The sequence below is a fragment of the Dromaius novaehollandiae genome, chromosome 26, assembly GCF_036370855.1.
Source record: "Dromaius novaehollandiae isolate bDroNov1 chromosome 26, bDroNov1.hap1, whole genome shotgun sequence".
In the NCBI taxonomy this organism is placed as follows: Eukaryota; Metazoa; Chordata; class Aves; order Casuariiformes; family Dromaiidae; genus Dromaius; species Dromaius novaehollandiae.
In genome coordinates, this window is record NC_088123.1 from 8151976 (window position 1) to 8177862 (window position 25887).

Below are 25887 nucleotides of genomic sequence, written 5' to 3' on the forward strand. Positions count from 1 at the left end.
TCCACAGTGCGGCATTCCCCCCTAAAACACCCCGACGCACCGCTGTGCAAAGTCACCACGTGGCTCGGTTTGCAGCTTTTAGCTTAAAAATGTACATCCAGGCACTCAACATACAAATATTTACAACTGTTTACAAATGTACAAAACCCAATCGAATGTAAACCGAGTGTGCTGGAACCAGGAGATTTACAGTATTTAAAAAAAACAGTGAAACCCAAAACGCCCCAAAGCACGTTAACAGAGAGGAGAGTACAAAAATAAAAGATGTCTGTGCAAGGGGAAGCTCAGGTCTGCTCGGGGTCCCGGCCCCCACGGGGCCACCAGCAGCACCACCCCCTGCACCACCCCTTGCACACCCGCAAATGCTGCCCCTTGCACGCCCACACCCACGTGCACAGCTGCCCCCTGCACACCCACGAGCGCTCTGCCCCTCGCACACCGCCCCACGTGCTTGCTGCCTCCCTTGCACACCCATAAATGCTGCGCTTCACCCCAGCCCCACGTGCACCGGCACCCAATACGCTCTCTGCCCCTTGCACACCCATGCTGCCCCTTGCACCCCCACGTGCGCTCTGCCCTCGCACGCCCAGCCCCACGTGCAGTTCACCCCTGCACACCTACGTGCGTTGCCCCCCACGAGCTCTCTGCCCTCGCACGCGGCCGCAGCACCAAGCGCACAGCCCGCTGCCGAGCGCGGCCCCTCCGAGCCGCCCTGCCTGCCCCAGCCGCCGTGCCGCTGGCCCCGCCGTGTCCCCAACGTGGGGTTCGCGCTCCGCCACGCCGGCACCGCCGCCCCGGGCATCCTCCGGCAGCCGAGCGCCCAACGCCACCGACCTGCTTCACCCAGCGCCCGAGCCGGCACCTTCCCTCGACCCGAGCGGCCTCGCTCCTCCCTGCAGGGGCAGCGAAATACCAGGAGGGCACAAAACTCCCTTTTTTAAACCCATTTCACGTTTTGGTCTCGGGCAGAGGGGGGGGACACCCGCCACCCCGGGGACGCGGGTCAGGATGAGGACGAGGACGCCCCGGCGCTGCCCCTCGCCCCCCGCGCGGGATCCCGCGGGCAAGGCCGGCCGGGGCGCTCCCGGCCTGCGCCAGCCCCCGCCACGACCCCCCCGCGGCTCCAAGGCTGCCTGTGTTGCTATTTGGAGATGGCAGATAAAAAACAGCCCCCCCGGACCGCAGAGGCCACGTGCGGAGCCGGCGATAAGATAACGCTGGCACTTCTCGGGCTCAAATGCCGCGAAAATAGTTATTCCTGTCCTGCCCCCTTGTGCCAGCGAGCGGGGAGGGGTCTGTGCCGGGGTCGCCGGGACCCCCGCACCGTCCTCCGGCCCGCGTGGGAGAGAGCCCAGAGCCCCCCTGCCCAGGGCCCCCGCGTCGCCTCCCCGCGTCCTGCCCGGCTTCCCCCGGCTCCGCGACCCCGGACGCCGTCCCAGCCGCGCTTCCCTCCGAAGCCTGCCGCCGCCGGGCAGGGTCCGCGCGTCCGTCCGCACCGGCGTCCCGTCCCGCCTCGCCTCCGCGAGCATCGCCCAGAAACCCCGGCGCCGGCAGCCCCCGCTGCGCGTCCGAGACCGGCGGGGGACGGCGAGGAGGGGGCTCGGCGCCGGGTGCCCGCGCAGGGCTCCGGGCGGCGGGACGGGGTCAGGACGGTGCCTGTGCCGGGGGCCGGGCCGGGCCGGCGGCGTTGGCCGCGGCGGGGTGCGAGTTCGCGGCGGGCGGCGGCGGGGAGTGCGTGGTGGTGCCGATGGCGCAGTCGGCCGGCTGCGGGGACAGACGGACAGACAGACAGACAGATGGGCGATTAGCCGGGGCGGCGGTGGGGGGGCGAGGGGCGAGCCGGGCAGCCCCCTCCCTTACGTGGCGCCGGAAGAGCCTCTGCAGCAGGCTGCGCCTGGGCGGCTCGGGCAGCTGCTTCCAGTCCAGGTCCGGGGAGCGGGTCCCGTTCGGCCCGAAGGTGTTGAGGTCCCTGAAGCACTCCGTCTCGATCATCTGCAGCGGGGACGCGCGGCAGGATCGCCGGAGGCCTCCGGAGCCGGCGGGCAGGCAGCGTCCGGCTCTCGCGGCCTGGGGCACGCCGCCGCGCAGACGACGGCTTTGCAGTGCCAGGCGCCGCTGCCGCGTCCGGAGCCGCGACCGGCCCCGGAGGCGCAGGGCAAACGGCCCCGGGGGCCGGCTACACCCCTGGGTGCGAGCCCGGGTCCCCCCGAGCAGCGTCCCGCTGCCCCACGGCGCGGCAGCCCCGCGCCCGCCCCTCACCTCGTTCTGCCAGGGGATGGAGACGCTGCCGGTGGCAAACTTGGCGTAGAAGTCGTCGTCGGTTTGGTCCAGGTTGACGCCTTTCACCGTGGAGAACTGCTCGATGTCCAGCACGTCCTTGCAATACACGGCCCGGGGCTGCGGGGCCCGAAAGAGCCGTCAGCCGGGGGGGCCCGATCATCCCGCCCGCCCGCCGCCGCCGCCCCGCGCCCCCGCGCCTTACGTCCGGCACGAAGGACGGCTTCGTGACGCCGGCCTCCAGGCGCTTGAAGTTGATGCTCCTGAAGAAGGGATGTCGCTTCACCTCGGCCGCCCCGTCCGCCCCGCAGCCCAGCCGCTGCCTGGGGTCCTTCGTCAGCAGCTGCGGAGGGGACGGGCGCGGTCACGGGGGGGACGTGTCCCCGCGGCGAGGAGCCCCGGCGCCGCTCCGGCCTCACCATCTCGCAGAGGGCCCGGGCGTCCTCGCTGAACTCGTCCGAGTACGGCTCCTGCTCCTCCCGCACCCGCCGCTCCACCTCCTCGCGCCCGGCCCGCTCCTTGCGGGCGCGGAAGGGCGACCGCCCCGCCACCATCTCGTACACCAGGCAGCCCAGGCCCCACCAGTCGGGGCTGAAGGCGTAGCGCTCGTCGCCGATCACCTCCGGGGCTGCGGGCAGAGCCCCAAACCCGTCAGCGGCCGCACGCCGCCCTGCCGAGGCCCCCGGCCCCCCCCCAGGGCGGCCCTGCCCCGCACTCACCCATGTAGCCCACGGTGCCCACGCGGCCCCGGACGGTCTCGCCCTCGGGGATCTCGATAGCCAGCCCCAGGTCGGAGATCCTGATGTGGCCTGCGGCAGGGAGGGGGTCGGGGGGCCCCTGTGCCAGGGGAGGCCACCCCTCCGCTCCCCGAACGCGGCCAGCGGCCCCGCGACGGCCCGGCCCAGGCAAAGCCCCTCGGCCGGGGCCACGCGGGGAGGGGACGCGCGGAGACCGACCCCCGAGCCGGGACGGCTCCGCTCCTCACCGTCGTCGTCCAGCAGGATGTTCTCCGGCTTCAGGTCCCTGCGGGGAGAGACGCGAGCCCGGCTCAGCGCGGAGCGGCCCCGGCCGGGCCCCCGCCGCCCCCGCCGCCCTCGCCTGTACGCGATGCCCTCCCGGTGCAGGTGCTGCAGGCCGCAGCAGATCTCCGCCGCGTAGAAGACCACGCGCTCGTCCTCGAAGCCGGGGCTGCCCATGTTGTAGATGTGGAACTTCAGGTCCCCGCCGTTCATGATGGTCAGCACCAGGCAGAGCGCGTCCTTCGTCTCGTAGGCGTAGGCCAGGCTCACCTGCGGCGGCACGGCGCCCGTCGGCTCCCAGACCGGCCCCTCCGCGGCCCCCGCCGCCCCATGCGACACTCACCACGAACCGGCTGTTGACCTTCTCCAGGATCCGCTTCTCGTTCAGGGCCATGGCCTCCCCTTTCCGCTTCTTGATCCGCTTCTTCTCCAGCTTCTTGCAGGCGTACATCTTCCCCGTGGCCCGCACCTGGCAGGCGCACACCTGGGGCGCGGGGTGAGCGGGCGGCGGGGCCGGCGCCGGGGCCTGGCACCCACCTCCGCGGCACGGGGCCCCCGCGGCGGCACCCTACCTCTCCGAAGCCCCCCTTGCCCAGGATCCTGTACTGCCGAAACGTGTCCTTGGTGACCGACTGCCTGGAACACAGCCCCGCGGGGACGTCAGCCCCGCGCCGCGCCGCCCCGGCCCCCCGCCGCCCCCCCCCGCGCACCTTTCCAGGTACTTCCACTGCAGGAACCGGTCGAAGTACATGCTGCCCAGGTAGGCAGCGAAGGGCGCCCGGCTCAGGTACTCGCGCAGGGGGCTGCGGGGACAAGGACGGTCGGCGTCACCCGTCGCCTCGCGGCCGGGCCGGGCCGGCGGCAGGGCAGGGCAGGGCAGGGCAGGGCGCTCACCGCAGGCAGCCGCTGAAGAGGTCTTTGCAGGGGCTTTTCCGCAGGTTCTCCGCGCACTGGCTGATGTGGCTCTGGCTGATCCCGGGCAGGAACCCCGGGGACTGCGGCGCGGGAGAACGGGGCAGCGAGATGGAGGCACGAGCCAAACCCTGCAGCCCGCGGAGACCCCCCAGCAGCCAGCCCCACGCACGCCGGTGCCGCAGCCCGGCCCCGCAGGCAGCCCACGATCCCGGCTCCCGGGGCTGCCCGCGCCGGGGGCAACTGGGATCCCCACGGAGCAGGGACGCAGCTCTGTGCTCCCACAGCTGGCCCCATCCCACCCCATCCCATCACGTCCCGTCCCGTCCCGGCTGCCCAGGGGGACCAAAGCCCCCCCGACTCACCTTCTGGCTGAGGAACCTGCGGATGATCTTCTCGCCCATCTCCTTGCGCTTCTCATCCGGGGAGAGCTCGTAGTCCGCCTGGGCCAGGGGAGAGGAGGGTGTTACGGAGAGGCAGCACCGTGCCAGCCCGCCTCGGCTCCTCCCCGCGCGCCCAGCGAGGCAGCTTCTCCCGAAACGTCTCCCACCCGACTCGGAGAGGGGTTTGCCAAGAGAGCGAAAGGCGGGAGCCGATCACTGCCCCTGGCCCCGGCACGGCGCCTGGTACGCAGAGCCCTGCCGCCGCGGACACACACACACGTGTGCTCAGCCCTGGAGGGAATCAAAGGTAACTTGAACCCGGAGCAGGAGGGACCTGGACGGGTAGGATGCTGGAAGCAAGAAGCACTGAAACACGCTGCTGAGTTTTGCCAGGTAACACGAGATTTGGCGGAGGAAAAGGGGGTGTCTCGCAGGCAGAGTGGCTGCTGCCTCCCTGCGCTGCCAAACCCAGACCTGCAGCAACCTGGGGAATTTTCCTTCTTTTGGCTTTTGAATAAATAAAAGCCCTCCACGCGCTCCGAGAGCCAGCACGAGCAGGGACTGTTTTACAAGCATGTGTTTCCCATTAGCCCCCGCACGGCTGCCTGGACTTGGCCGCCGGGACGCCTCGAGCCCCCGAACACGCAGCGGCAAACGCCGGGTGCAGCCGCACCGCGGCAGAGCCAGCAGCACCCCGGCACCCGCCCGCGTCTCCCTCGCACTCGGGAAACCGACCCCGCGGCGCAGGGCGAGCGCACCGGCCACGGGCGTAAACAGTTTGGTAATGGGAAACACGGATCATTTTGTGAGGCTGATGTTTCCTATGAGACTGCATCTGAAATCGCCTTCTGGCCGCGGGGTGAATCCCAGCAGATGCACATGGGTTTCCGAGCAAAATTTCAAATTTGCTGGGGCAAAAAGCCGAACTTCCCTGGCACAACCCAGGGCAAAAGCCGAACCAGGCCGGGCCACCAGCATGTCCAGAACCAGGCGGCTTTGGGGGACGGAGGAAACCCGGCGGCCTCGAGGGCGGCGGGCTGCTCCTTCCCAGGATGGGCCGGCTTCTCCCTCCCACGTCACCCGCGAGGAATTCTCGCTCGGCTGCCGCGGAGAGGGGTGCAGGCCCCCGCGCCGCCCCGGCCTGGCCCCCGGCATCCCTCACCACGGCGTCCAGGAAGCGGATGCAGCGCAGCAGCTCCGGCCGCGTCTCGCAGAACTGCCGGAAGAGCAGCCGGCCGATGGGCTGCTTCTCGCACAGGCTGCCATAGTCTTCCTCTGCAAGGCAAGGCAGCGGCTCGGCAGCTCCCCAGCGCAGCCGAGGGCCCCGGACCCCCGCGCCCACCGCCCCGGTTCAGATCCCCTCCCGCCGCGGACGCGACCGACGCCGCTTGGCACCGGCGCGGCTCCGGGCTCCTCGTGCCTCCCCTGAGCCCGGCGCGGGGGACGAAGCAGCGGAGCAGCGTGCTGCTCCCCGAGCCCGGCGTGCAAAAAGCAGCGCTGAGCCCGGCCGGGCGGCCTCCCCCGCACACTGCCCACGCGGCTCTCGCGGCCTCCCCGGGCTGCCCAAGCCCGTCTCCCTGGGGGGAAGAGGGGCATCGCTCACCCAGACTTCTCCGCAGCTCGTCGCACTGGCTGATGTGCGGGAACCGGAGGATCTCCCTCCACTTCTTGCTCCTGCCTTTCCGCTTGCCGCCGCCTCCTGCAAAGACGGGAGAGGGAGAAGGTCACGCTGGGACACGGCGGCTGCCCCCGCCGCGAGGCCCGGCAGGGACCTGCCCTGCACACCCCGGCTTTGGGGACCGGGGGCAGCCAGAGCCCCGGGCAGCGGGGACGGCAGTGCCAGACCCCGAGGCAGCCCCGGGCGCAGGCTCTGACCCCCTTCCCGCACCGGCGTCGGAGCCGCCTGGTTCACGGCGCTCTGCTTTCCCCTCTGCCCCACGGCTGCGGGGCCCCTGGGGACGTGAAGCCCCCAAACCATCGCTCTCACCCTTTGCAACATGCCGGACACCCCCTGCGCTTTGGCCAAAGGGAAAGACAAAGTTAAACACGTCTCCGAGCTCGGCGGCGGTGCCGGAGGGGCCGTGCGCGGCGGCGGGGAGGGGGGTCCGCCGGGAGCGCCGGGGCTGGCCGAGCCCGGAGGGGCGCGAGCTTCCTCCCCGAACAACGCGGCCCCGCGCTCCCTCCCGAAAACAGCCGGTTTCCGCCCCGCCCCGCCGGGGTTATTGTTTTGGGTGCCGGCACCCAGCCGGGCCCCCTGCACTGCGCCATGCCGTGCACAGGGGCCGCAGCACCGCGGGGCCCGGGGCACCGGCCGGGCAGAGCTTCCTGCCCTAATCCGCTCGCTTCCTCCGCCTGAACAGCCCCAACGTCAGCGAGCTGCACGCGGGCAGCGGAGCAGTGCCGCGGCCGGACGCCCTGCTAGATGGGCACACGGCCCCGGTGATGTTTTCCGAGACGCGCCGGCCTCGGAGCAGGGAGACGTCCCGCCTCAGCGTGCCGGGATGCAGCTAGGGCCGACAGCCCATCGCCCCGGAGGGATGCTCGCAGCGCGTGGCCCTACGGCCCAGGCTAGTCTGCCCGCCGTCCGGATTCATTTATCTTCCCTTATAAACTCCCACAATTTAACCGCTCTCCAGCTGGGGAGCCTTGGGTACTCCGGGCTTTATTGCCACTTTACTGCGTTATTTTCAAATTTCGGCGTGTTTGCTGTGACCATAAAAATAAATTAAAGCATGTTGCTGGTGCCGCTGGCTCGGCACCTCCCCGACACCGGGGCACCGGCCCCGAGCTCATCACCCCGGCCGTCCCCGGGAGGGAGGGGGCCGTGCCGCTGGTCCCTGCCCCGGTTCCCCCTTCGCCCTCTCCGCATGGGAACACAAACCTCCCGGCCGCTCTTCCACCCCCCCTGAACCGCGCTCGATAGCCATCTCATTCGGCGCTATTCATACCGCACCTCTGCCGTCAGCGCGAAGCCGCGAGAAGAACGCAGGCGTCTGGATTTGCAATAAAATTACGTTCTTCCGCGGGCTTAAATCGACGCTGCGTGGGAAGGGGTGGGAGCCACGAGCCTGCCGGGGCCGCCCGTGTCCCGGCTCGTGAGTGCCGTGCGCCCAGGCTCGGGGCCAGATCGCACCCCGGGCTGCAAGCTCGGCCCGTCCGCCAGCTCCCCAAAGCTTTCGGGTCCCGGAGGGACCTTCCCGGCCCCATTTCCAGCCCGCGGCCGGGGGTCAGGCACTGCTCCCGCGCGCTGGTGGCTGCAGCCAGGGAAAGCGGAGGCGCTCGCTCCCGCCGGGACGTTCCCAGGCCGCCCAGCTCCAGGGAAAGCCTGGGAACGCGGCTCCCCGCGGGCCGGCCAGAGGAGCGGGGTGCCGGCGGGGACGCTCGCGGGGACGCTCACTCGCTGGGGCCGGCCGCAGCTCCGCTGCCCTGATGCCGCCCTGATGCCAAAGCGTTAACCAGCCGCAGCCCAAAACAGCGCAAACAAACCAACAAACAACGAGGAGGCGCCCGGGGTGAAGAAGCCGCGGTCTCCAAATTCCTTCCACGGCCGGGGCGAAACCCCGCGGGTCCCAGGGGCCGAACCCAGGGAAGCCGCCGCTGCCGCCGTGCGGGAACCGCCGGGGAAGCGGCAGCAAAGCCGGCAGCAGCCCCACGCGGGAAGTGGGAGCTCCTCCTGCCTGAGCGAGCACCGGGAATCCCGGGCAGCTGCTCCCGGCGTCCTACCTGCACCCTCTGCGCGCGATGGGCGACTTGCACCCTGCGCCCAGGCTCGGAAAACGTCACCTCCTTGCAGCAGCCCTGGATGCGCTTGGGGACGGCTCCGCGCACGGCGGGGCCCTTTCTCACGCTGCATTTGCGGCTCCTTCGCACGCACATCCAGGGTCTCTCCCAAGCCCAGCGGCGCATCGCGGCAAGCCGCAGCCTCCCGGCACCCACCAGCACCTGCGCTCGGCCGTCGGGGCCTGGGGAACCCACATCGCTATTGCTCCGTGTTTCCGCAGCGGTGACAACCCTCCGCCGGGCTTCCCCAGCCTCCTGCACCTGCTCCCGTAGGATCCCATCCAGCTGGGTTCCCACCGCCTCCGGGGAAGGTCGCACGAAGCAGCATCGAAAGCCACCGTGACGCCGCGACGGGTCCCCACCGCTCCACCACGGAGACAGACTGCTCCGACGGGAACGGCCGCGGAGCCATGAAGATTACTCACGTCTTATCTCCTGCGCTCACCAACGCCTCGGCTGTTCACCGCAGGCGCTTCCGCCGGCAGCCCCACGGGAAGGCAGCCCCGCGGGAGCTCCTCTCCACGAGGACGGGCTTTTCCCGAAAGCCCTCTGCCACCCGCCTCCCCTTGGCAGCTCCAGCTCAGCCCCGGCGGAGGACGGTGGCACCGGGGGGCCGGAGCCCCCACAGCCTCCCCCGGCGTCCCTGGGAGACGGGGGCAACGGCATCCCGCTCGGCCCTGGCCCCGGCCCCTCCGCGCCGAGCCGGGGCAGCCCTCGCGCGCTTCCCCGCCGGGCAGAGCCGAGCACATCGGATCCGCGCCGCGGCGGAGACGCTGGAGTCGCCTCCCTGCTTCCGGCGCCGAGCGGCTCCCGATCGTTTCACACCGCGTTTAACCTGTTCTCTGCCCGAGGTCGCGGCTGCAGCACGAGGCGGCACGAGGCGCCCGGCTCGGCGAGGCGCGGGGCAGCTTTCCCACGGCATTTGCACGCCGGCCGCGGCAGCAGCCCCGCGATTCCCGACGGAGCCGGGGCTGCACCGATGCCCTGCTCGCCGTGGGGACGGGAGCGGCTCCCGCCCGGGCTCGCCGAGCGCACCGGGGGCTTTGCAGCGCCGCAAGGCGGGTGAGTAAATCAGGCCTTTGCAAAAAAGCAAAATAAAAGCATTGGCTGTTTGGGATCCCCGGTTGCCCCCGCTGCGGTTTGCTTTTGGGTCACAACGGTTTAGGAACGGCTGCAGTTTTCTACAGGAAACCCAGAGCAAATAGAGGCTCCCCGGCTCCTCTGGCGAGCCGCCCCCACGCCCCGCCGGGAAGGGATCCGGCCACCCGGAGCCTCCCGGTCCCTGCAAACGGCCGCTGGTGCCGATCCCGCCAGCTGGGAGCGCGGCTCACGACCGGCACGGCCCCGGCGACGAGCGCCCGGCCCCTCGGCACGCTGGCGAGGCGCGGGATGCTCCGTGGCCCAGCACCGTCCCGGCGGGGTGCTGGGACGCAGCTCTGGGGGGGGAACTGGGATGCGGAGCGGGGACTGGGCCGGGATGGGGACGGGGACAAGGAGCTGGGATGGGGGGGACCAGGGATTGGACCAGGACGTGGAGCTGGGATGGGGTAAGGACACAGAGCCAGGATGGGGGACCAGGATAGGGAGCAGGACACAGAGCAGGGATGGAGGGAATGGGGATAGGGAGCAGGACAGGGGACTGGGATGGGGCTCTGGGATAGGGAGCAGGACAAGGAACCAGGATGGAGGAAACTGGGAACAAGGAACCGGGATGGGACTCTGGGATAGGGAGCAGGACAAGGAACCAGGATGGAGGAAACTGGGACAAGGAACCGGGATGGGGCTCTGGGATAGGGAGCAGAACAAGGAACCAGGATGGAGGGAACAGGGATAGGGAGCAGGACAGGGGACTGGGATGGGGCTCTGGGATAGGGAGCAGGACAAGAAGCCAGGAGGGAGGAAACTGAGACAAGGAACCGAGATGGGGCTCTGGGATAGGGAGCAGGACAAGGAGCTGGGATGGGGAGGACCGGGGACAGGACCAGGACATAGAGACAGGACGGGGGACTGGGATAGGGAGCAGGACGAGGAACCAGGATGGAGGGAACTGGGACAAGGAACCGGAATGGGGTAAGGACATGGAGTCAGGATGGGGCACTAGGATAGGGAGCAGGACAAGGAACCGGGATGGAGGGAACTGGGATAGGGAGCAGGACAAGGAACCGGGATGGAGGGAACTGGGATAGGGAGCAGGACGCGGAGCCGGGAGGGGAGCGGAAAGGGGCCCAGGACGGGGGGCCGGGGCCGGGCCGAGGGGCGGGGAGGGCGGCGGGTACCTTCGCGGGCCTTGAGCAGGACCGTGTTGGCCACGATGTTCTCCAGCTCCATGGCGCGGGGAGGGCCGCGGCGCAGCCCCGCCGCCCGCAACCATGCCCGGCACCGCGGGGCGGCCCGCCCGGCCCCCCCCCCCGCGCCTCCCGCCCCCGCCGTGACGTCACGGGCCGCCCTCCGGCGTCACGGCGCGGGCGGCGCCTTACGTAAGGGGGCAGCGCTGCGACCGGGGCTCCGCGCCAGCCCCCAGCTGTGCCAGATGTTGGGGTCCCGCCGGACCCCCAGGCTTTCCAGATGTTGGGGCTCCACCGACCCCCCCCCCAGGTGTTCCAGATGTTGGGGCTCCGCCGAGCCCCCCCAAAAGTCCCGTATGGGGAGGAGACTCAGCTGCACCCCTCCAGATGTTGGGGCTCCGCCGAGCCCCATCCAGCTGTTCCAGATATTGGGGCTCCACTTTACCTCCCCCCGAAGTCCCCTGTTGGGGGTTCTGCTCATCCTCCCCAGATGTCAGGGCTCCTGACCCCTCCAGATGTTCCCCATATCGGGGCTCCATCGAGCCCCATCCAGATGTTGGGCCTCCACTGACCCCCTCCAGAAGTCCCATACCGGGGGGCTCTGCTCATCCTCCCCGGATATTCCAGCTGTCGGGGCTCCACCAAGCCCCTCCAGGTATCTCAAGGGGGGGCTCTGCTTGGCCTCCCCCGGACATTCACCCGCCTCCCCCGTGAGCGCTTCTCCTCCCCTCGCTCCAACCGTCCCGCCACCGGCTGCCGGCAGAGTGGGAGAAGCCCCCGGAACGCCGGAGCCACGCTGCTACTGCGCCGACAGCTAGGGCCTTTTAGCAGCTCTGGGAGAACACCGAAACCAAAAAGCTGCTTTTCCAGCCACAGGAGCCTCCCGCACCACCGGCTGCAGCGCAGAGCTCCCGGGCCGGCCCCAGGGCTCGGCCACCGCTGCCCACGAGCCACCAGCACCGTCCGCAACCGGCATCGGCCCCCAGAGCGGATACACAGCCCAGCACCTCCGTCACGCACTGACCCCTCGAAACGGCACAGCCTGCGTGACGTCGTTACAAAGCCTTCGCTTTTAAGCAAGAAAGTGCATTTACGTCTGCTTATGCCTTTCATGTGGCCAAACTCTCGGGTACCCCATTTAAACCTATAAAGCACAGCACAGAAGCAGACAATAGCGGCAGAGCAGATGCCAGCAGCTACGTTCTCAAAATTCAACAGGAACATACTGATGTGCCATGAGAAAAAACAACACTTGTGGACTGTCCTATCCAACCCTGGGAGAAGGGGACAGTCTCAAACACTCATGCTTCCAGGCCAAGCTTAACACAAGAGCAGGAAGGTAATCACCGTGTTTATGTTGGCTGTTTGCTTTTCAGGAGGGCTACAGTGAGACCTGTTTGTATTAAACATTTACACGACTGAGTAAAGCAGATCTCGTCACACTTTCCCACCAATCTGGAAGAAATTAGCTGTTTCGGAAGTGAAAACCTGCTCTTGGAGGCAACCTTTGCAATGTGTGTCCTCACAACTTCCCTTTTGCGGAGCCCAGCACTCGGGAGGCCCGCACGAGTACTCCCCGGAGGGAGAGGGTATTTCAGCCTCTCACAGAAAGTCTGCTCTATTGACAGAGCAGATTTTCTTCCTTTTTGCCTTTACAGAGTTTGGAGCAAAGTGTTTTTATGCACAAAGCTCCCACAGCCTGGCAGCTGCCCCAAACCAACCACTGCTTTTGCTGTTTCCTACCATCTGGTGCAGAAAGGCAGCCGCCTTAGATTTTAGCACTTCAGCGATGATGTAAGACACCTAAGAGCACCAGAACGAACTCAACATCAAGAATATCTCCTACCTTCTGGAGCCTGCGCCACCGTCATCAATCCACAGAGTTTAAGAAATGCTGCTGGAGGAGGCAGGGCTGGCTCTGCTGTGAGGGGAAGGAGCCCCGCAGAGCCGTGCCAAGCTCAGGTGAGACAGGTCTGACAATTAGTGGGTCATTAGTCAACTCGGCTCAGCTGCTGAGGCCTGCTCAGATGGGAGCAAGTATCAGCATCGACCACCCGCAGAGCAGACCGGGAGCCTACAAGCGTTCCCACTCCTGCAGGAGATATCACACCATGGCGCAAATGGGTCCCGCTCACCTCCCCAGGCAGCGGGAGGTCACCACAGCGAGACCTAAGCTTTTACAGTACTGAGCACACAGCCGAACCCGGGAGTCCCGCTGTCTCTTTGCCATCCTGGGCACCCCCTGGCTCACAGCGTCCCTGGCAGGGAGGATGGCGGGCGTAAGTCTCCGCTCAAGACTAGAAGGAGGTTGGTTATCCCATGTTCTGTCCCCAGAACCCAGATGGACAAGAACACGGCAAATCCCAAAAACAGGCAAAACCGTCACTGTTGAGATTGAGGATTTATTTACATGTCAAGGAACACTCTCACCCAGAGCCACATAAGAGGGGGGGAAAAAAAAAAAAAAGTGATTTGCCTCCTGAACAACATAAACTCTTACTCACACCAGAGCATTTGGTTCCCTTAAAGGATAATCAAATAGCTTCACTCCTCCTTAACAAGGGTTTTGTGAAGAGAAACTAAAGGCATGATTTTAACAGTTATCTGCAGTGCGGAAAACAAAATAAAAACAGCCTTTGCAAAGAGATCTGTCACCACATGGTCAAATCACAAAGCACTCCTGGCTCCGCCTCAAGGGAAACTGTCCAAGGGGCAGAACAGCTAATACTCGTCCAGGGTGTCTGCCCGCGGGACTGAAAGCCCCCGCTCCTTTAGCGCCTGCACTTTCAGCTTCTCTGACTCCTGCTTGGCCTGCTGTTCCACCCGCTGCTCCTCCAGGATCTCCTCTATCGAGACCTGCTGTAAGGGTGTGTCGCTTTCTTTTTCCAGGTCCTGCAAGAGAAACAGGCCATTTAGCATCGCAAAGCAGATGCTGCATCCAAGACCCGAAGTTCTGCTCGCGAGGCCTTCCCGAAACTGCTCAGCTTGCAGGGAATGCTCAGGCCCCGGCCGGTTTCACCTTTGTGGAGCACATCTTGGAAACGTGACCCTGGCCACAGGCAGAACCAGTCCGAGGGGGCTAGAAGCCAGTTGGGTGGACCTGGACTGCAAAGGTCCAGGGAAGAGATCTGCACTTGCATCTCCACGGGGGCACTAACACACCAATCCTACGTGTTTGGACTTCTGTGATGTCCCAGTGCTTCCTACAAACAACTGGCAAGGCTTTGTGCTCCCGGGAAGAACTCGCATTGCTGCGCCAAAGACGATTCGCTTGATCTTGAGAGGAGCTGAGCCGTGGGAGGGTCTGTCTCCCAAACCTTGTGCTCAGTGGCTCCAAGACAGCTCAGGGTAACTCAGTGGCTCATCCCAGCCTGGGACCCGGATCTTTTAAACACTTGGATTCCCCCTGGGTCATGGTCACGGATCTGCATGTGCAGGGCAAAGGCTCCTTCACGCTCTGTGTGGGCCCCTAATGGAGCCAGACTGTGGGGGGCCTGGGCATTTCGTGCCCCCGTGTCTTCCCGGAGTCCAGTCCAGAGTCAGACGCGATGTAACGGGGGTGCTGCGGCACCACGGGGGAGGGATGGGGGCAGGAAACCGCACGGAGGAAAGGGCCCTAGAAACACCGACTGCGCCCAACTGGAGGAAAAACCGAAAACATATCCGAGGGAGAGGAGGATTCCTGGGGAACAGCCAAGCTGGGCATAACCCGAGGGGCCAAAGCTAAGAACAAAGCAGACAGCACTCAACTCCCCCTGAATACACATCAAACAGCAAACAGCGTCCTTTAGTACGCAGCAGCGGGGAGGTGACCGTTCCAGTCAGCCGCTAATGACACCCTCAAGCAATGCCATGTGCAGGCCAGGGCTTTTCTATGTCTCCTCCAGGCACTCACTCACCAGTTTGTATTTTGCAAGCATCCTCTTTACCCCAAATCGTCCAAGACGACCCACAGCTGAAGGGACAGGTGTCTCTGCCGCAGCCCTTCCCACCTGATTCCCAGGCACTCAGCTATGCCAGGACATTTTTGGTAGGATGTGGCCAGAATGGCTCCCGACCGCCTGCTAGGACTAAAGGACACCTTCTCCACTGCGGGGACAGTGAGCGCTCAAACACTTCAGCCTCTCCCACACACCTCAGGGCCCGTTCCAAGAGGCAGCACTGAGCGTTACGCAACTCTCCCTGCACGGCCTTCTCCAGCGGGAGGGTGACAATATTTCACAGCAGACGCTGGTTCAGCCATGGGCAACACAGAAAAAAAAAAAAAAAAAAACACACGTCGCCTGTGGCTGGAGAGACCCAGCTCCACTGACAGTGCTGCTCGGAGTAACTGCAGCTACAGGTATCCCTGGCTACTTAATCCTGGACCACAGCTGAGCCATCGCTCCAGGCCAGCAGTAAACAAGAGAGCCAGGCAGAAAGAGCCGCTTACTTACTATTTCCCCCAGCAGAACAACGTTCTCGCCTCTCACAACAAAGATGCCTCGAGGGATGTCCCCATACTTCTTGCCCACGTGAATGCGCTCCACAGTCTGGTGCAACACCAAGTTTGCTGCAGCAATCAAGAGAAAGAGAAAACATCCATCTTTCACTTTGTTTTCTAGCTAAAGAGAACATCTCATCTGAGCCGGGCAATAAACCCCCAGCCGAGATGGCACGGCTGCCCGTAAACACCTCCACTGCCTCTTGGCAGATCCTTTGAACCAGACCACAAATGGAACCAGGATTTCTCTCCTACTGAAATGCAGCTGCTGCACTTCAGCTTTAGCGATCGACACAGCCACCCCCAGGCAGCAGCCGAAACCCCAGTTCCTTGGGCGAGGTGCTGCAGCACGGGCAGAAAGGAGTGTGAGGGCAGGGACTGCCTCGTACAGCCTGTGCACAGGACAGATGGGACAAGCAAGCTCAGAACAGGGAGAAGCAGCAGCAATGTTGGAAACAGAACCAGGAAACTCCAGTTGTAGATAGTTGCTATTCACCCAGACACCGTGTATTGACAGCAGGAGAGTCATGGTCAAGGGGAAAGTGATGTTATCTTTGGAGCTGTATGTGCTAGGGCAAGGACCAAGATGTTTTGTCATAAGCACAAACATAAAACACAAATACCCCAGGCTCTTGAGAGATGCCTCATAAACCCTGACTTCACCGGAAGATAAATTAGACCATTGCATTAATATTTGACACAATCAGGAAGGAGGGAGGGGAGGGAAAAAGCCACACAACTTTTACAAGAAGTTTCAGTGAACCACCAAATCTCAATATCTGATGTATTCGTTTAAACCACAGTGACTGACAGAGAACAGATACCTCTCCAATCAGCAACCAAGGTTAGACGCACGTAAACCCAGAGATTTAGCAAACCTGTTTTTCTGCAATAAGTTGCCTTATCTGGAAGGAAACCTGCAACTACCCTCCACGCAAACAAGAAGGGACACACGCTCAGAAAGGACGTTTGCAACGCGAACTCCCATACAAGAGGGACACCTAAGTGTATTTTTAAAACACAACATAAACAAGCTTTAAAACTTCACTTCCAAACTGTATCATTCTATGCACAACGAGCACCTTTTTCATTAGAACTTGGATTGTTTCTAGCGAAGGAAATACGCAATTCTGCTCACAACTGGCACACGCAAGGAGCATCGTCTGGCTGACCCAAACACAACGCAGGCTGCAACCAGGCACCGTGGGCTGATTTTGCTCCCGTTTAAGTGAGCGTGAGGAGCAGACCCTGAGCACACAGCTCATACTGGCGCTGGACCATGCCAAGTCCAGTCGCAGCTCTTCACCTCTCCCTTGTTTCAGCCAAACACACAAACCTGCCGCTCCCTTGACGCCTGCCAGATCTCACCTGGTGCCGCGCAGCCCGACTCAGAGGCCTCTGCTTTGCTGACCCTCAGGCAGGCGCCTCGTCCCTGCAGTGCCCTTTCCAGCGAGGGCAAGGGGGAGAAAGAGAAAAGAATTTGCCAGATTTGGAGGAGAGAGCATCCGTGCAAGCCACAAACATGCAGAACTGCCACTCTCAGGAAGAACTGGTGCAAACGTTTCCTCCTGGAGACCGGTCCCTCGGATGCTGCAAGAGGATGAGCCCAAACAGCTACCGCAGCAACGTCGGAGCTTCGCTCAGATCAGAGCTAGAAAAAACACCGCTCAGGTTTTCAAACAGCCGTATTTTCACTTCCCCGACACCGCGCGGTGCGAGACGTGCGGAGTTGCCACCTGTGAACGGCCCCAGCAGGGAGGCGCGGCGTGGCTGAACGTCTGCTCCGTGCACAGCCCAGCTTTGGTGCCTCCTGCAAGTTTACACTCCCCAGGAGCCGCAGCTGCTTTCCGAGCCAAGCCCCGTCCCGCAGCCCTGCTGCCGGCCTGGCCCCCCGCCTGCTGGGGCCTGGCTCCTGCTCACAGCCCGGACCACCACGGCTGCAACAGCAGCGCAAACCGCACTCGGGGCTGCCAAGCGCCGGGAGAGACCCCTGGGCTCGTCACACAGCAGACGGGCGCATTGCAACAAGACGACCCGCGAGCACAGAAGACCCCCTAGATATCCCCCCTCCTCTTCCTCTCTATGGCCTCAAACAGCGGCTTTCAAGCCCTTCCCAGAAACCTACCTGAAAGCTGGGAAATGGCTCAGGGCCTCCCACACCCCGGCTGTGGACACACCACTCGGGAACCGCTCCGCCACCGGGCACCAGGCGCCGGCTCCTCTCCTCGCCCCCCCGGCTGGCAGTGCCCCCTCCCCAAAACCCCGCAAAGTCGGAAATAAAGCGGCAAAGCCTCCCGGCGGGGGGGCGGCACGTACCGAACTGGTCGATGCTCCGCAGGTACCCGATGAGCGTCCGGCCGTCCCGCAGCAGCACCAGGTGCTTCTCTGAAAGAGAAAGAGCCCGGCGGCGCCGTCAGCCCCCGCGGCACCGGCGCGAAACGCGGGGAGCGGCAACCCCGGCCCGGGGAGGGGGGGGGGCAGGCGGCCGGGCGAGGAGCGCCCCGGGGCCGCAGGTGACACAGGGTGGTGGTGGTGGGGGAATGGGGCCTATGGGGGGGGATGCGATGGGGGCCTATGGGGGGGGGGGGGATGAGGCCTATGGGGGGGGATGCGATGGGGGCCTATGGGGGGGGGGGGATGAGGCCTATGGGGGGGGGATGAGGCCTATGGGGGGGGGCGACCCACACGGGGCCGGGGCCCACCGGGGGGGGGGGGAGGGTTGGGCTCCATCCGCCCCAGCCGGGCCCGGGGCCGAGGCCGGGGCCCGGGGCCCCCCCTCGCCGCCGCCCCGCGCGGCCCGGGGCGGCCCCGCCACTCACTGTCGATGTCCTGGATGAGGCTGGCCGTGCCCGGCATGTAGTTCATGGTGCCGCCAGTGCCGCCGCGCCGAGCGGAAGCGCCGCCATGCGCCGCCGGAACCGCCCCCCGCGGACACGCCCCGGGGCGGGGCCACGACGAGGCCACGCCCCCTTCTGGCCGCCCCGCCGCGGGCGGGGGAGGGAGCGCTGGCGCCTGGTGCGCCCCCGCGGCGAGAAACTGCTCCTGTCCCTTTGAGGGGCGCTGGGGGCGGTGCCGCCGCGGCGCGCGGGGGAGCAGCCCATTGGCTGCGCGGGGCGAGGCGGTGGCAGGGCGGGCAGGATATCCGCGGGCGCTCGCCGCCCATTGGCGGTTGCTGCGGTGCCGCCGCGAGGTGATTGGCGCGGCTGCGGTGACGTCCGGCCCGGCGGTGGCAGCGCCTGTAGCGGCAGCAGCCACTATGGAGCCCGGCGGGGACCCGCCTGGCCGTGGCGCCGCGCAGGCCCCGCCGTGGCCCCCCGGGCCCTACTGCGCGGCGGCGGCGGGCGGCGGCGGCTGGGAGCGCCCGGGCGCCGCGCAGGTAGCGGCGGTGAGGGAGCCGCTCGCACCGGGCGCGGGCCTTTTCCGGCGGGTGCGGCCGCGAGGCGGTTCGGGGTGTCCGGGGCGAAGGTTCCGGGCCGAGGGTGAGGCCTGGGGGAGCTGCCGGTTCTCGCTGGCTGGGGACGGTTTCTCAGCCGCGGGCGTGAGGGGGGTCGTGGCCGCGGCTGCAGCCCAGCCCGCAGGCCGGAGCAGCGGAGGCTCCTGCCGGGACCAGGCTCGCGTCGGGGACCGGCCCGGGCTGGGAGAGGGCAGGGGGGACCGGGGACCGGGGAGGCAGGCGGGAGTCCGTCCCTGGGCCTGTTCCCGAGGCTGCCCGGGCGCTGCCGAGGTGGCAGCAGCTCTGCGTTATTCACAGCAAACTATCCCCGAAAATCCGCTGCTTGAGGCGGTTGCCTCGCTCCAGGGTCGCTGCCCCTCGGCGTTTGTGGATCGCCCTCGCCCGTGCCTCCCTTCCGGAAGAGGCGGCCTCCTGCTTGCTCTTACGAGAAAACGGATCTCTCCTTCCAGGAGCAGGCGCCGTATTCGGGATTCGCCTCCGGCTACTGGAGCGCAGCGGCGCAGCCCCGGACCGCCTACCCGTCCAGCCCGTACCCCTCTGCTCCCGACCTCCAGGGCCAGGTAGGCGGGAAGAACCTTCCCCTCGTGCTTCCCTCAGACCCTGGGAAGTCTGAGGTGTGGCTGGAGCTGGGACCTGGGGCTGGGGCTGGCTGAGGTGGGGATGGGAGCTGAGAGCCTCAGTCGCTTCCGCAGCAGGTGTCCCCGAACACTTGGTTCCTTTTGCCCTTGCTCCGGGAGCCTCTATTAACGCTCTGCGCTGGCACTGCGGTGCTGAAGGCAGGTTAGCAGCCCTCTCCGAAACGCCTTAGCAAACCACCTCTGGCACACAGTGACAGCTCCCAGCCCCTTCCTGCAAAAAGCCCTGTTGGGTCTGTAGTCTGGATACCCATCAAAGACTTTCCCACTGGTCCACAGCTGAAGAAATGACCCCAAATGGCTCTGAGATTCCATGGATTTTGTTCTTGCCTTACGCCTAAGGGAGGGGAGCAGCAGGGAGGTGATGTGACTTGCTGAAGCTGGGAAATCCTTGGCTCTAGCGTCCCGCTCGCCAGAGCGCCTTGACTTAGCGGGGCTGGGAGCGAGAGCGGGCTTTGTAACCGGGTGGCAGCGCTTCGGGCTGCTCCGCAGGTCCCCCTCCGCAGCCCTTCTCCTGCGGCTGGGTACCGGTGAGGCGCCTTGTCCGTCCCTGACGTTGCTGGAGTGCTTCTGCCCCTGTGCTCCCTTTGCACGTGGGTGGCCTCCGAATCGTCTCGGTTCACGGAAATAAACAGACTAGTTCTTCTGCCATCCAGCTGAGAGCAGGATTAGGACCGGCTTTCAGATTTGACCCTACCCAGAAATTACATGTTACTTTCAGAGTGTTCTTGACACTGAATCATAATGTTATCTAGCTGTGACAAACTGTCTGGATTTTTAAGCTCATATCTTATCTCCCTTAAAGTGTAACAGTGATTTCCCCCCCCCCCCCCCCCCCGCCCCCAAGGTCTTGTAGCTTGACATGCAAATCATTTTGCATTAAGTAAGAATCTGGTCTCCTATTCTGCTGGTTTGGGGCAGGTATTTTAAAAAAAAATTGAAGACAATGAACAGGGTAAAAAGTTCTATCTTAATATCCAGTTCAAGATGAAATTTTTAAGTTATACTTTTTTTTAAACAAAGAGATTGCTGGGGCAATGCTGCCATCCTTGATATGTTTGCTGCCAGGAGATGCCTGGTAAGAATTGGGAATTGCCATATAATACATACACTGGACCCCACTAGTAGATTCTTTATTGAGAAACAGAATTATCCGTTCTCCAGTGTGAACGTGGAACTTGAGAATCTACCACCTGTCACCTTTTCCTTTCTAAAGGCACAGCAAACTAAAGATGTCAGCTGCATAAAGAGTGGTATGTGTACGATAAACTTCACCCCTGGGAAGGAATTGGCAGTCTGCGCGGGTGGCACGATTTATATCACGAGTCTGACCCCGGTAGAGGGCAGGCACGAGTTAGCGGTGCCTGCTGCAGGAAGAGGAAAAAGGCTTACACGGTTCCTTTATGTCCCATGACTCACTTTTCCTGGGATCTATTTGTTGTTCTGAATGCAGCAATAGCTTTTTTTAGGGGCCATCGCACAAATGTCGTGCGAATAGAAGGGCTTTACTCCTTCCAAAAAGGTTGTCTGCTGGCTATACGGACATGACAATCGTTTGTTCTAATCTTATGTGACATTTAGGTTTGCTCTAGCTGTTCTGTAAATTGTGGAGCACGTGATTCAATCTCTCCTTTATGAAGCAGCTCGCAGGCAAAGAACTGACGTGCCCAAAGCTACTAGGGAGCCATCAGTGAGCTCCTGAAATCCTAACACTTCAGTGTCTTAGCTACGGTAAGATTGAAGCTCACATTCAATATAAATTAAGTGCTCACATGTATTCAAATAAATTACCATAAATACTCTGGACATATACAGATCTTACCTATAAAAAGTTCTCCTAAACTCGGCTATTTCCACAGCTGCAGCAGTATCTGCAGCTTAGTGATCTGAATCGTTGTTCCTCGGGCTTAAGGCTAGTAGATCTAGCAGTCTTGGATTGTTTTTATTTGTAGATTGAAAAAGGAAATAAACTTCTCTGGAGTGCTTTTCATCCACCAGTCGGTTTCAGTCAGTGATTAAATGGACTTAGTTAAATCTAACAGCTGAAAGCAGGAGTATGGCACAGACTGAGTGACCAGTTATGGCCTGGTTCCCAAAAATGGGAAGAGCAGGCCAGATGCGGCCTGCAGGTCTGTGTCCTTGCGGAGTTCCCTTTGGACTGCAAAGAGATGGGGACCGTGCTGAGCCCTGGTGGTGCCTTTGAGTAGGAGGGATGGGATGCCAGGACAGGGAACAGATGCGGAAGGCTCAGCTTCCCTTTCTTCAGCGAGAACCCCCAGCTGAAGTGGGAAAAGGCTTTTGTTGGTGTTTGTTAGAGCCAAGGACAGAAGACACACAAGGGTATTTTGGTTGCACGTTTGTAAAGCTTTTGTGAGAGCACTGAGAGAGAGCTCACAAAACTGTTTTCCTCCTTCCTTTTCTCAAAAAATGTGGGTGTTTCCTGGCAAGTCCGTATTGATGGAGTACCTTAACTCCCTTCTCCGTGTCTGTTTTCTTGGTCCTCTACCACTGTGAAAAGTCACTCCCATTTAATGGGAAGCTCGGCTGAAAGTCTGGGGTGAGGGAGTGGAGAGTGGTTCCTGCAGCAATGTTTTCTAGGGCTGGTGTGAGCATCTGGCATGGAAGCATGGCCCCAGGCCTGAGATGAGGCCTCGTGCGTGCTGTTCTGCCGGAGTTGAGCCCCTCTGCCCGGCGCTGTGTTCGGTGCCCATCATGCTGCCTCTGCTTTGCCTCTTCCTTCCTTCCCAGGGGGTGGATTCTCCCTACACGAATGGAGCGTATGGCCCCTCGTACCCCTCGGCTCCCGGGTCTGCTCCGCACTACGCCAGCCTGCCGCAAACACGAGGTTACTACTCCTCCGGGCCTCCGCGGACCCCCTACCCTGCGGAGTCCCCGGGCGTGTACAGGCCCCCGTCGCCCGCTCCCCCCTGGAGCTACAGCCCGCCAGACTGCCCGGCAGAAGGGTCCTCTCTCAGGCGGCAGCAGGCTCCTGGGTACTCCCCGCCGCAGGTAAGGGGCAGGTCCTGGCCAGAGCAACTTTCCAGCTGGGCCCTGGGCTGCCACAGTAAGCCTGGCTTTGGTGCTGGGATGGCTGTTTGGCTTCGAGTGCTCGGAGCACGCTTGGTCCTGCATGAGAAAAAGTTTTACTGGGCCCCAGTGGAGGAAAAGTCCACAGTGTCCCCCCTGATGGATCCCTGGGTGTTTGGACTTGCTTATGTTGTGCTAAGTCGGGCTTTAAACCATATAAATAGATTTTCATGTCTTGAACACTAGCCCTGCCCATTCTTATAAAAACTTGTAATCACCCTCTTCTCCAAAGAGTGCAAGTTCATGGGCTAGAAAAGCAGCGACCAGGTAGTGAGTCTGACTGGCTTTTTCCAGAGCTGTCTGGAGGGCTGAAGCGCTCAGGATGTATTTCTGTTGCCTGACTGAAAATGACTTTGGGGTAATGCTTGTTTTCCCTCCTTCTTGCAGACTCCAGGAATGCCTGTCCCGCAGTATCCCTATGGAGAAGCCAACCCAGGCATTACCCCGCAGGGGCCTGCACCGCAGCCCAGACCCCAGGAGGAATCGTGGGCTCCCTCCGCTGTCTATGGGATGCAGCCGCGTTACGCGTGGCCGGCTGCTTCGGCACATGGCAACCCGTTCGTCTCCGAATCGCATCCGTCCTGGACTGGCAGTGCAGTCCCTCCTTGCCCTTCCTCTCGGGACTCAAAGGTAACAGTTCATGCTTTGGTGGCTTGTCACACCTCGTGTGTGCGCTGCATCCTGGCTGCAGTTAATCTCTTAAATTATGCTGCTTTCCTCCAAAGCTGATTCTTGTTTCCTGGGAATGCCCCTTTCTTTGGCTGCAGTTGGCTTCCGTTATGTGGAAGCAAAGCAGAAGTTCTCCTAAATACTGCCAGCAAAATCTTATTTTGCGTACTGGAGACCAAGATCCAGAGCTGTAATTCCAGAGAACTGCAGGGGATAACAGACCTTCCAGGGCAGGGCCTGAAATGGGACAGACCTGGTCTCTCTTGCCTAATGCTTCTCTCTGAAGCAGCTAATACCGTCAGAAATCCCCCAGTGAAGAGGTGTGTGATCAACCTGTGGGCCAGTTTGCAGACTCCAATATTCCTCTTCAAATGGTTACCTCAGCACAGACATTCTTTATTAAGCTTTTTTTAAACAAAAAATATATGGAAGTGATGCATTTGGTGGGGGGCTGTTCATCCTTCCTTCCTCCTCTTTGATCAAGAGTTAAATGGCTCCCCAGAGGTTTGGTCCCAAGGTGGCAGTGTTGGTAGAGCCCTGCTGGGGATGCGGCTACACGGATAGGGGTTACTGCTGTTCGGAAACAGTTCAAAATTGCGCTGCCTGCAGAGGAGCGTCACCTCCGGGACATCCAAGTGGGCTCTTGCCGAAATCCGTTTAGCATTTACCCTGTTCAGGTGTAATGAATACTCAGCAGCTCGTTTCCCTCCACCCCACCCCAATATTTTTTCCTTTTTCCACACACGTGCCTTCCTCTCGCTAGGGATCTGCTCCTCAGCAGGCTGGAGCCTGGAAGCACTGGGCCCTGTGTTCCTTTTTGGGACTCCCTGCAGAAACCCGCCTGCCTGGCAGGACACGGGGTGTCGGGTTGCTAGGACATGAGACACTGTGACATCATGGTGCGTGACACTAGAAAATGCAGCCCAGATCCCTAGTAATGTCCTGCTTAACCCCTTTCCGCCCTGCTCTCCTAGGCGCACACACCTCGAGGCCGTCAGTGCCACCTGCCTCCCAGCTCCCTTGGGTTGTTCTCGCTCACCCTTTTAGTGCAAGATGAGAGATCAAAAAAACTGGCGTTAGGGGAAATGCACTTAAAGATTTTTGCTTCTGATTGCAGGATTCTGCTTATGACAAACCTGAGCAAAGTGCAAACCAGCAGAACTACTATTCTGATGTCAATCACCAGCACTCTAGGACAATGAATGATCACAAGCCGACTCCGTTCGATGCCAAGCCATCCCCTTCAAACCCCAAAGTGCAGTACAGTGCACAGCCCCAAATGTATGACAATGTAACTCGGAAGCTTTCGGCTGGGAATCAGGAGGCAGGCTGTAAAACTGGTGACCAGTCCTCAACGAATTCTGCAGCCATCCCGCCAGAGATTCAGAGAATCCTACGCGTTACGGAGGAGGCTGAACAACTAGAACAAGAGGTGGATGAATTTGTAGGAAAAAAGACAGATAAATCCTACCGCCTTCTGGAAGAGATGTTGACCAAGTTGCTGTTGGAACTGGATTCCATAGAGACTGGTGGTCAGGACAGTGTTCGGCAGGCTAGGAAAGAAGCTGTCCACAGAATTCAGGCCATACTGGAAAAACTGGAAAGAAAGGGATTGTGAAAGCATATCAGTCACAACACACAGCCTGTTGTTGAGGTCCCAAAGAGTTTTAGTTCTGTTAGATCTCAGTTCTTTCTCTTAAGTACTATTGACAATGAAAAAGCAATAAATGATCATTTAAAAAAAAAAGAAAAAAAGCCCAGCCCCAGCAAATAAATTGTCTATGAACAAACAAAGAGAGGATTTAAGCAGCAACCTAGTTGTTTGGTCCAGGCTATGGAGAAGCAGCACCAATTGAAGTACTCCACTGCTGTAGAGGTCTCTGTGGGTGTCCATGTGCTTTTCATCAGCAGGAGGAAAATCACTGTACAGAATAAAGTTCTCAATACCAGGCCCAATCTGTAGTTACCTCCTGGAGCCACAATAGTTCTTTAAATAGCAGGAATGCTTGTCAAGTTTTGTCACAAAGGCATTGCAGTGTGCAGCCATAAAACAAGATTCTGGGCTTGTCAACTGCTGTGTGTATTTTCAGCTTACATCCCTGCCGTGAAGACTACTGTGTATTGTCCTGGGGTTGGTTTGTTTTTTAGTGCACTCAAGTGGCTGCATTGAAGTGCTGCAAGAAGTGACCCTGCTGGCAGCCCAGTCAGCACAGCGGCTCAAGGGAACGTCATGTCGCACAGTTTCTTCTCTGTTGTGAAGAGCTATTCTGTGATGGTTGTATGGAAATAGGAACACAGACTGGAACTCTCTGAATCCTGCCACTGAAAAAGACAGGTATAAACAGGAGAAAAATGTGATAGAGCAACCCTAAACAGCAGGATGTTTGGAAATGCTTTTTCAGGCCCTTTGGGTAAAAATCCACTTTTCAATTGTAATGTCCTTTCACATCCTGCAAGTTTTGTATTTCACTGCAAATACCATACTCAATGGCTCTGTACAATACATGGGAAGAGAAGAGCTCAGTCTACTATTAACCTTCTGGTTACAACGTTAAGTGAGTCATTAGCGTGTGTGACGAGATAATAAACCCTGACAACTTTTAAATGTCATTTTGTAATTAAGATGTCTCAGTCACTTTTCTTTAAAGAGAAACTGCGCCTGAGATTGCGTAACTTAGACCTGCCTGTAGCCAAAATACCAGACTATCTCAGCAGCAGACAGCTGGGAGTGAATGCAGCAAATTACCCCTGAAAAGACTTGTTCAGAGAGTTGTTGGGGTCACTGCAGCACCCGCCTGCTCCCAAGCAGCGCAGATGCTCCAGGAACCTTCAGCCGTGGCTGTGGGAACAGTGGCCGTGTTTTGGAGGTAGGTGGTCCGGATGGGTTCTTGGCGTGCCTGAGC

The 25887-nt window shown here is 61.8% G+C and overlaps 3 protein-coding genes across 10 annotated transcripts; 1 reads left to right on the plus strand and 2 right to left on the minus strand.

The window, feature by feature from the left end:
* Positions 1–105: 105 nt before the first annotated feature.
* LOC112991594 (G protein-coupled receptor kinase 5-like) lies at positions 106–18183 on the minus strand. Of its 7 annotated transcripts, none has more exons than XM_064497664.1 (17): positions 17959–18183; positions 17456–17524; positions 6195–6290; positions 5754–5866; positions 4574–4651; positions 4191–4291; positions 4007–4099; positions 3869–3932; positions 3640–3780; positions 3382–3566; positions 3263–3300; positions 2997–3086; positions 2697–2905; positions 2483–2600; positions 2260–2397; positions 1861–2067; positions 106–1764 (listed from the first exon to the last, which is right to left on the minus strand). In XM_064497664.1, the coding sequence occupies exons 1-17, from the start codon at positions 18002–18004 to the stop codon at positions 1253–1255; spliced, it is 2298 nt and encodes a 765-aa protein (XP_064353734.1). In that variant the 5' UTR covers positions 18005–18183; the 3' UTR covers positions 106–1252. The 7 variants fall into 7 exon arrangements, with proteins under 7 accessions (XP_064353734.1, XP_064353733.1, XP_064353737.1 ...); XM_064497663.1 differs by having other exon boundaries at positions 3376–3566; XM_064497667.1 differs by having other exon boundaries at positions 1861–1992; positions 3376–3566; positions 17959–18178.
* On the minus strand, positions 13045–15953 carry LSM1 (LSM1 homolog, mRNA degradation associated). Its single transcript, XM_026114230.2, is given in 2 exon segments — positions 13045–13548; positions 15093–15953. Coding segments are annotated over 2 exon segments (906 nt in total). The 5' UTR covers positions 15828–15953; the 3' UTR covers positions 13045–13377.
* Positions 18184–18310: 127 nt separating the features above from the next.
* BAG4 (BAG cochaperone 4) lies at positions 18311–25606 on the plus strand. Of its 2 annotated transcripts, none has more exons than XM_064497672.1 (5): positions 18311–18524; positions 19043–19153; positions 21977–22237; positions 22703–22945; positions 24102–25606. In XM_064497672.1, the coding sequence occupies exons 1-5, from the start codon at positions 18396–18398 to the stop codon at positions 24600–24602; spliced, it is 1245 nt and encodes a 414-aa protein (XP_064353742.1). In that variant the 5' UTR covers positions 18311–18395; the 3' UTR covers positions 24603–25606. The 2 variants fall into 2 exon arrangements, with proteins under 2 accessions (XP_064353742.1, XP_025970001.2); XM_026114216.2 differs by having other exon boundaries at positions 18311–18515.
* The last annotated feature ends 281 nt before the right edge of the window (positions 25607–25887 follow it).

Bases quoted from the DNA above. Each gene is read 5' to 3' on its own strand.
- LOC112991594 (XM_064497663.1), bottom strand. From the start codon at position 18,004: ATGAACTACATGCCGGGCACGGCCAGCCTCATCCAGGACATCGACA. The intron at 3,933-4,006 runs GTGCGCGGGGGG...GCTGTGTTCCAG, and splicing joins CAGTGGAAGTACCTGGAAAG to GCAGTCGGTCACCAAGGACA. The intron at 2,398-2,482 runs GTAAGGCGCGGG...CGGGCCCCGCAG, and splicing joins AGCCGTCCTTCGTGCCGGAC to CCCCGGGCCGTGTATTGCAA.
- BAG4 (XM_064497672.1), top strand. From the start codon at position 18,396: ATGGAGCCCGGCGGGGACCCGCCTGGCCGTGGCGCCGCGCAGGCCCCG. The intron at 22,238-22,702 runs GTAAGGGGCAGG...TCCTTCTTGCAG, and splicing joins CTGGGTACTCCCCGCCGCAG to ACTCCAGGAATGCCTGTCCC. The intron at 22,946-24,101 runs GTAACAGTTCAT...TTCTGATTGCAG, and splicing joins CTTCCTCTCGGGACTCAAAG to GATTCTGCTTATGACAAACC.